General features: G+C 37.2%; 2 protein-coding genes across 2 annotated transcripts; one reads left to right on the top strand and one right to left on the bottom strand.

Moving 5' to 3' along the window:
* Nucleotides 1-65: 65 nt before the first annotated feature.
* Nucleotides 66-2,773, bottom strand: LOC106960434 (trypsin-like). Its single transcript, XM_015053532.1, is given in 6 exon segments — nucleotides 66-1,077; nucleotides 1,170-1,306; nucleotides 1,392-1,467; nucleotides 1,469-1,559; nucleotides 2,078-2,176; nucleotides 2,641-2,773. Coding segments are annotated over 5 exon segments (489 nt in total). The 5' UTR covers nucleotides 2,110-2,176; nucleotides 2,641-2,773; the 3' UTR covers nucleotides 66-924.
* Nucleotides 2,774-3,396: 623 nt separating this feature from the next.
* On the top strand, nucleotides 3,397-5,873 carry LOC106959836 (trypsin-2-like). The gene is made up of 5 exons (XM_015052654.1): nucleotides 3,397-3,422; nucleotides 3,475-3,675; nucleotides 3,758-4,017; nucleotides 4,893-5,029; nucleotides 5,125-5,873. Exons 1-5 carry the CDS (start codon nucleotides 3,397-3,399, stop codon nucleotides 5,275-5,277), a joined length of 777 nt encoding a protein of 258 aa, XP_014908140.1. The 3' UTR covers nucleotides 5,278-5,873.
* Nucleotides 5,874-9,523: the final 3,650 nt, after the last annotated feature.

Genomic DNA, 9,523 nt, shown 5'->3' with positions numbered 1-9,523 from the left:
CTGGCCAAAAACCACACCCTTTTTCTCTTTTTTTAAAAACCACCTTTTTTTAATGGGTTTTAACCTTTTTTTTTTTTTTTTTTTTTTTTTTCATAAATTGAGTGGTAAGAACTTTCAGCTAAAACTATGCCAGTGGCATGTTGATTGCTACAAAAAGGGTCTACTTCCTCTACAACTGAGGGTCAATAATCCAAATACAAGTGGAAGCTGAACTATCAGCTCACAGTGAAAACGGAGAGATCCGAATAAATCATTAAAAGGCACAAACTAATTTGACCTTCACGTAAATGATGGTGTGAATATAAACTTCCGATGAGAACTGCTGCTGGAAAAGAGGAGTGGGAGGCAATCCCTCTGTGGCAACCTGCTGTTCAATAATCACATTGACATTATCACTACGGTAAATTCATCCCCAACTTCTAAACGTAGTCTCGCACACCATCTTCTTTGTAATCAAATCATCTAATCAGCCTCCTAGATGTAGAAAAAACTGACTCGAATTATAAATGAATTAAATTATGAAGACACTGGAAGAGGCTAATTGGTTGCCAGGAGCAAACATTGGGTAAACGATGAAAAGTCCTACCTCACCCATCAGCCACATTCAAAACATGAAAGAAAAAGCTTGTGATTTTTTTTTATTTTATTTTATTTTTTTTGGAGTGTGCTTGAGTTCCACTCAAGCTGTTTCAGACTTATTAGTATTTACTTTCAGAGGATAAAGTGTTTTGAACTCTGATATATCTCGTCTTCAAAATATGTGAGAAAGTGTGTGAAATGATATAAAGAAAAAAAAAAACTCAAGTGAGTTCAGAGACCTGAAAGAGAAGAACAAGGATAAGTTAGAGAAAGCAGAATAACCCATAAATTGTGAACATAAGGTCAATGAACTCAGATAGGAGGGGAGAAGGATTTATATATTTTTTAAGGATTGACTGCAAGAGTGTCTTCAGTCCAGTAGAGGAACTTGCATACTTTAACATAAACCCCAGGGTAGTTGGGCTGAGTGCAGCCTTGACCCCATGACACCAGGCAATGCACTTCTCCAACACACACCAGAGGGCTGCCAGAGTCACCCTGAAACACACACACACACACACACACACAGAGTAAAAGTGTGAAGCTCCCAAACACATCCACATCTGTTGGTTCAGTTCTGGAATACTCGCATTGCATGCGTCTCTGCCTCCATCCATGTATCCGGCACACACCATCCTGCGCGTGATCATGCCTGGATAGGCGTTTTCACAGTCCTTGTCATCCACTATGGGTGCATCCAAACACTGCAGACGGGTGGGCATGTTCACTGTAACAGAAACACGATGGAGACTCACAGAAACCCCAAGTTATTCACACAGTTACGGTTGTGGATGTTGTCCAATTTGAATCACCTTCTTCGCCATCTTTAGCAGTGTCCCCCCATCCAGACACGGAGCAGGGGAGGCCTCCCATTGGACAGCCGGTGGGGTAGTGAGATGGGTGCAACTGCCTCAGTCACCTCCACTGGATGGAAGAGCTTGACCAGCATGATGACATAGTCTAGAGTCTGGTAGTCATAGCTACACATGGAGAAAACTAAAACTCAAATGCTTCTCTGCACTGATTGCATGCATAAATTAAAGATACTGAAGCTTGCTGCTGTGTTTACCACTGGTATGGAAGAAAGAAAGAAAGAAAGAAAGAAAGAAAGAAAGAAAGAAAGAAAGAAAGAAAGAAAGAAAGAAAGAAAGAAAGAAAAAAAAGCCTTTTTATTGTTACATTGTGCTGTGTTAGCATTTTTTTTGATATTCTTTCTTTAATGCTGACTTTGTGATCTGATTAGTCTTAAAGGTTGTGTCATGAAGCTTTTCTTCAGGATGAGGTAAATCAGCCATTATCTCAAAGTTATCTCCAGCTTTCTTATTCAAAATTCATGTTTTGTAGATGATGATGATCCCCAATGGTTTGGATTTTGAATCCTTTCATTCTGTGTTTGCACACAGAGCTCACTGTAGGCAAGAGGGAAATAACTGCGAAGCATAGCTCATGCTTAAAGGGAAAAGACAGGGACTGTGGACGAGTGCTGTGGTGCATTCTCTTTGGGTGCCAGATGATGGTGTCAGTCTTCATGAGTCGCTCTGTTCCCTAAAACACATGTACATCATGTTCTCCCAGGAAGATCTGCATTGAATATGGACTGACAGAAGAAACGTGCATAGCTTTGATGCAGGAAAAGACTTCCACAATCACAGATGCAATGCTGCACATGATGACGTCAACAAGGTCACGTATTTGAAGCATTTATTTATTTTACTTGTTGGTCATTAAAGCTTAAAGCTAATGGAAACTCATAATGGAGTTATCAAAAATTGTGATTAATGTGATTTTCTTTTCTTCTTTTTTTTTACCAATAAAAAATATTGTAATACAGATATGTGGGCCTCCTAAAATATTTGTCCATGTTTTGGATAGTATATGCATTTAATAGTCTTTTTGAGCCAGTGAGGCTATACACCTGTGACTCTCTATTGGTTTCTCTCATCTTCCTCTTGATAAGGGTTTAAACTTGTCCTCTACATTTATTGTCATTTCAACAAGGATAAAAATATGCAAAATTAACACCTGACAGAGCAAACCATTTCTGCATCTGTGCATACATACTTGTACCAGCAGTGTTTATCTTTTCTGTGAAACTGTGTTATCACTGGGTTTTTAGATTTGTTGCTGAATATTTAACCTCTAACTCTGTTGTCTTACCTTTCATTACATCTCTTATTTGTCCAGCCCAGACACGCCACAGCACACCCTCTAATGTCATCAGTACGTCTTCTCAAGGTTTTCACACAGTTAACTACTATTAGTTTTTTTTTAGAATTCCCCAGTGAGTTATTAATGTATGTTGCAATGTTTATAAAAAAATATAAATAAAATATAAATATATAAATAAAAAGCTGTGACAGTCAAAAATGTTTAAATAAAATATGAGGGAAAAGAAATGAATAAATAGTGAAAGTGCTGGTGTGTGGTTGTGGTTTAGGTCATCATTGAGTAAAGCTTTAAAATGTGAGAAAAAAAGGAAAATGACTAAAACTGTCTTTTTTTTTTGTTTTCACTCAAAAAAGTCAGTCAACAATTTTATGAAAAAACTAAACAGATATAAGCAGTTGGCATATTTTCAAAGTGTGTTGTTTTTACCTCGTTAAGATAATTCCTGGCTTTGTTTTCTAAAAAAAAAAAAAAAACAAAAAAAAACTCACAGACCCAAGATGTGGGTAGATATCAGGATGGATGTGAATGAGGGTGGAGGTGACAAGATGTCGAGAAGGAGGAGGGATCCAGTGGAGGTCACATAAATGCAGAGGGCAGCAGGTCATCCACATTTACTCTGGGTGTAGAAAGTCAGGAGTAAACCACAAAATGAATGTCATCTTTTTCCTGCTCCTGTGAGCTGCAGGTAAAAGTCTTTGCAGTATCTAAACATGATTTAAGATGAAGGAATTTGCAGAAACTTGAAGAAGATGTGCACTTTGCTGATGTCACAGCTGCAGCCGCCCTGGACGACAAGATAGTTGGAGACGACCAGTGTGAAGCCCATTCTCAGCCCCGGCAGGCGTCCCTCAATATCGGCTATCATTTCTGCGGAGGCTCTCTCATTAACGACCAGTGGATCATCTCTGCTGCCCATTGCTGGCAAAAGTGTGTACTACACCCACAGCACACAAATGCCTCAATTTAACTTTTCAGAATGAAAATCATGTGTTGCTTGTCTCCCTTTCAGCCCTTATTCACAGATTGCCATTTTGGGTGAGAATCACATCTGGATGCATGAAGGTACTGAGCAGTTCATGGCTGTTGATGCCATCTACTGGCACGGGAGTTACGATTACCAGACCTTCGACTATGACATCATGCTGATGAAACTGGCACATCCAGTGGCAATCAATGAGTATGTGAAGCCTGTTGCTCTGCCCAAAGCCTGTCCCTCACCTGGAGACATGTGCATGGTGTCTGGATGGGGGAACATCTACACTGATCAAGATTTGTTTGTGTTTTTCTTCTAATCTCGGATGTATTACTGGCTTAGCAGGAGTAGCACATGAATAATATTAAATTATACTCACTTTTGCATATGTGCAGAAAACCAATGATGTCTGTGCATTTTTCACATCTCTATATCAAATATTACTTGTTTCAGGAAGACAATAAAATGTATTTGTTTATTTCAAATATACATTTTAAGCAGACTTGATCTTAGATTTTAGCTTTTTCTTATGGATATTTGCAAAAAGATATCATTTTTAAATTTTCAGTATTGAATATTGAGAATTTTCTATGAAATTATGCAAAAGCTTCAGTCATCTTTACACTAAATACTGTCGTTTGAATAATAGACATGCATATCTTTCTACCTACCTATTTAACTGGTTTTTTAAGTAGTGCGTAATAGTAAAATGAAAGAAAAATTGCTTGAAATTCTATCGATTATTTTAGAACCTATGCTTGAAAATATGGCACGTTTATATTTAGTCTACATGGAGAAATTCTTCCATTCTTCTTTGCTGAACACACCAGCTGCAGTGCAGTGGAGCTCAGTCATTTCTGCCGCTGCTGCCATCTTTCACCAAAGACATTGTGTGCTTAGAATGCATTAGTTTCTCCCACAATTGAATTACAGAGAGACCAGAAAATTTGATTTCAACAGCATTAAATGTCCAACATTTCTTTTCACTTTTTTGACGGTTTATTACGTTAAATTGAAATACAATGCATTTAATTTGTGGATATAGCACTACAAAATGTGGAGTAACTCAAGGGGTATAATTTTCCACTTACATATCAGTGATGTCGCTGAGATTTTTCTTGCAATATTTTTTTTTTTTTAAATGTTTTTTCCAACTTCTCTCAAATTACAGTGTTCAATCCATTTTACCTCCAGTGTGTGGAAGTGGCCATACTGTTCGACAAGGAATGTGAGAACTCCTACCCCGGCATGATCACTGAGCGTATTGTGTGTGCAGGATATCTGGGGGGAGGCAAGGATGCTTGTCTGGTATTTTATGCACAATTGCACAAAAATGGATCGACTGTATAACTCTTTGAAGGATTTTTTTTTTTCTTTTTTCCACCTCACTTTGTCCTGCTCAGGGTGACTCCGGCGGCCCTCTGGTGTGTAATGGAGAGCTGCAGGGAATAGTGTCTTGGGGTCAGGGCTGCACTCAACCCAACTACCCGGGTGTTTACACCAAAGTTTGTGCTCTCATGCCCTGGATCAACGAGATTCTTTCCAGATACAGCTAAGGCTGTGATCTCATTTTACGAAACAACAGGAAGAAGAGGAAATTAGGGGAAATAAACGGAGGCATAAATAATCAGGAGGATGTTGAAGATGGTTCAGAAAAAAAAAAAAGAGCAGTAGAGCAGAAAAGCTGCTATTGGTAGAATGAATCATTTAAAACCAGTGAGATTCAAACATGCATACATCAGAATAATCAGACAATGGCTGAATTGAGCTAACTGTAAACAGAATGTGCATATCTCAATGGTGGTCTTTTGTTTAACAATAGCTCTGCTTTTCTTCATTAATCTGATGAATTTGAATCTGTTTTGACAATATCAAAGAGAAACGGTTTTATCTCTACCAACAAGAAGTTAATTTGTTTTTAAAATCCATATTTGGTATCAGAAGATCACTTTGAATTTACTTTTTGCTAATTTGGGACATTTTACTGAACAAGACCCACACTATTCTGCTGCTGCAACATCCATAAAGAGAAAAAAAAAATCCATCTGTCATTTTTTTTCCACCCTTTTTGCCATAAGTGGAGTCTAAAAGCCTTCTACTTTGAAGCTTTCCTCAACCAAACAAATAAAGATAAGTGCTGCTTTCTGCGCTCTATTTCTGCGTGCACCCTCTTTCTAGAATGTTCCAGTAAGTGTAAGCTGAAAAGTGTATCATGTCCAGGATTATTATGTATGCCTTGAAACATAAAATCAGTTTTGATTTTACTTTGCTTTCCTCAGTTTCCATTATTTTTAATGCAACATCACAAGAATGAGAACAGATGGTATACAACCTAATATATCAATATTAGCACACATTATGTTAACCTTCACTCCTGAGTTCCTTTCATTACTGAAATCTTGATCAGAAAAACAGATTTCAGTTGTGAAATCTTTTTAGAAGGTTCACTTTGTTGTGAACTTCTTAAGAAAAAAAACACATAAAAGACACTCAAAAAAGCACAATAAGTTGCAATAAGTTTAATTTCATGCAATATTAATTGTGTTGCAGCAATACCTGTAAGTAAGTGGTGTTTTTTGTTTGTTTTTTTTTGCGACAGTCTTTTTTATTCTTGAGGCAAATAAACAATAAAACATTGTTTAAATCCACCTCGTCATTTAGTAAAAAAATAATTAAACGAATATTAAATAAAAAGACTAAACCCACAATTTGATGGACACCATGATTAACTTGCAAAGCACATGGTTCGGCTCACCAGTCACCAATTTTGAATTACCTTCTTTTTCTTAAGGTTTGTTGAAGCTCCTCTCTCTGCTACCTTGTCATTGGCTTAAATTATTTAGAGAGAACCTGTCTGATCAATGTTTAAAATATGCCAAAAGCCAACATACAGTGCCCCAATCTGAAGAAATAAGAAAAAAAAATTGACAGCTAAGAGTGTGAAAATAAGTGAAAAGTCTTATCTAAGGCTTTGGGACTCCAGCAAATCACTGTATAAACTCATCCATCCATTCTCTTACACCCTTATCCCGTTGGGGTTAGGAGGGATGCTGGTGCTTACGTCCGGCTCTCAACGGGCGAGATGCGGGGTAAACCCTGGACAGATCACCAGTCCATCGCACTGGAAGAACCATTATCCACAAATGAAGAAAACATGAAACATCGGTTAATTCAATTCAAATCAGTATATTTACCGCACCAACTCACAACACACTTCATCTCAATGCACTTTACCAAAAAAAAAAGTAAATTCAGTCCAATCATAAATCCATTCTAATTAATCCAATACTGGTTGTCAAACAATGCAGTCAACACTTATACCAACACTCCATAGACGACCCTTTACCTGAGGTCCCAAAACACCCACCAACATTTAGAATCCTGCAGAACTCACAAGTCATTAAGATGCTGAATTTTGTTAAGGATATGAAAAATAGATGTATTAGAAAAGTGCGAAAATAGTTTGTCAAACTGAACATATTACGTTAAACTGTGTGGCCCAGGTGAATAGATTGGATCACTTAGTTGTTAGCCCTGGTACAGCCAGTTGTTAAAGCTACAGACCTAAAAGAGAATAAAATCAGCGAAAGTTCAGATAAAGTTCAGCCTTACTTTAATTCAAATATTTCTTTTCTGGTTGAAAGTTGGCCTGGCAGTTCTTCTCTGAACATCCAGTACCCCAGGATACAACATCCTGCAGCTCACCGTTGCACAGGAGGGCCACCAGAGTCATTCTGGGGACAAAGTGTTTGGATTCAGTTTGAAATTCTAATAGAGCTCAATGTGGATTACTAAGTGTTTAATATGCTGATTCATAAGCCCATTTAAATACCTGGCAAGCGTCCTTTGCCTCCCTCCAGACATCCCGCACAGAACACGGAACTGTTGATGATGCCAGGGTGTGAGTTTCTGCAAACACTACAGGGATGTCTACACACTGCAGCTTAGGATCATCAACAGCTAAAGAACAAAACAGATCTGAGGATGCGTTAAGGATGCAGAGTCTTGAAGTTGCTGGCCTAAAAGGTGTGGTTTTCATTCCCACCTTTGTCATCTTGCTTACATCTTGGTTGTGCGCTGTTGTTGGCCCAGGCTGGATTCGGGTCTGAGACAGTCTGTTTTGGTAGATTTTGTTTCCTAACAGAGAGGAGGCCGAAAGCACTCTCTCTATATGCATGGAAAAGTCAATCAGTCAGTCCCACTATTTACTAAGCACAAACGTATGTTGACAAAAAAGTGGTTGTTTTAACCTCTCTGTTTGGAGGTAGTTGCATTTCTATTCATAAAGAGGAAAAGGTAAACAGAAAATAACATTAATTTAAATGCAAAATCCTAAATAAGATGAATATGTAAAATCAATATTGTATATTTTTTTTGTTAGTTTTACATTGCCAGAGTATTAATGTTCCTACCAAATCTATTTTTAGACATCTCACAGCTGTGCGTTTCCCAGCCGCAAATTCCGTCATGGAAGTTGTGAGATCCTTGTAAAGTTTATTTTTCTTTCCAAATAGCATTTGGAACAGCGTGAAATGGAAAATAAGAAAGTATTTTACATTTTTAAAAATAGAGGAAATAGTAATATCACATGCCAAAAAGTCATTTAGGTATTTAGGTACAAAGATGATCTTGAAGCGGAGAAATGCAACTACGACTATTCTCAGATCCTCAGTTACGTTCATATTCACCATCTTTCTCTCCTCAAAACGTTTCTGTTTGTAAGTTTCATTAAGAGAATGACAGATTTTTTTTTTCTGCATAGTGTTTGAGGAGTCTGTAGATATTCCTGTCAAGTAGAACAGATGGGGTTTTCACATAATCCCATCACTTCCAATGCAGTAGATCCAGTCTGTGTCAGTATTAATCACTAACCCAGTTGTTGAACCACCATAAGGATTTCTGGCATAATATTGAATTTGTTTTCTGGAAATCCATCATATTAATTCATCAAACTTTTATTTTTCCACTAATTGATAAGAAAGAAGTTACTGTGGGAAAAATGTGTGCATTTGCTCAAATCTGTGCGTCAAACTTTAGTAGATTTTCACCATTGGTCTTTTAATACTTTACTTCATTACATGTTGACTGAAAATACTGATCAGCCATCTAATTAATCTAATTGATTAATTAGATGGCTGATAATTAGGCCATCTAATTCATCAATTAATTAGATGGCCTATTTCAAGCCCAACAGTGTAAAATGATGAACATAAAATATTAAACATTAAAAATATCAGCATTGAATACTAAGAAATTACTGAGTAAGTGTGATATGTTAAAGCTATGTTCATGTAAATGAGGCCTTACTGATGTATATTTTTACTTGAAAGAAAAATATAGTCAATAATTATTTGTGAAGATGTGAATTACTTGGTCAAAATTGCCACAAACAAGTTGCAGATTTTGTGATATTGAGTGTCATTCTACATGAGTTGTACCTTTCCAGAGATTTCCAAATAAATATGTCTCCGACACAGTTTCATGGTTAAAGTTAATCTGTGTTAATCTGCTTTAAAATAAATTGAAACCATATAGAGAATATATTTTCATTTCCAACTGCATATCTGAAGGCCAACCATCTGCACAAAAAGATGTTTGTTTTTCCAACAGTCAGTGGGTTTGTTCTGGAAGGTGGTTGGTCACAGATAACAGTGGGAGGTTTCCTCATAAGAAAAGCTCAAACCACCTTCCTATATAAACCAGGACTGCAGACGAAGTTCTCTCATCAATAAGATCACTCAGCAACCATGAGGTCTCTGGTGTTTGTTCTGCTCATTGGAGCTGCTTGTAAGTTTGCCTTTT

Source organism: Poecilia latipinna, unplaced genomic scaffold, assembly GCF_001443285.1.
Source record: "Poecilia latipinna isolate Pla-1442-1.1 unplaced genomic scaffold, P_latipinna-1.0 Scaffold54, whole genome shotgun sequence".
Classification (NCBI taxonomy): domain Eukaryota; kingdom Metazoa; phylum Chordata; class Actinopteri; order Cyprinodontiformes; family Poeciliidae; genus Poecilia; species Poecilia latipinna.
The sequence above is the reverse complement of the archived record's forward strand: the minus strand, read 5'-3'. Positions and strand labels throughout refer to the sequence as shown.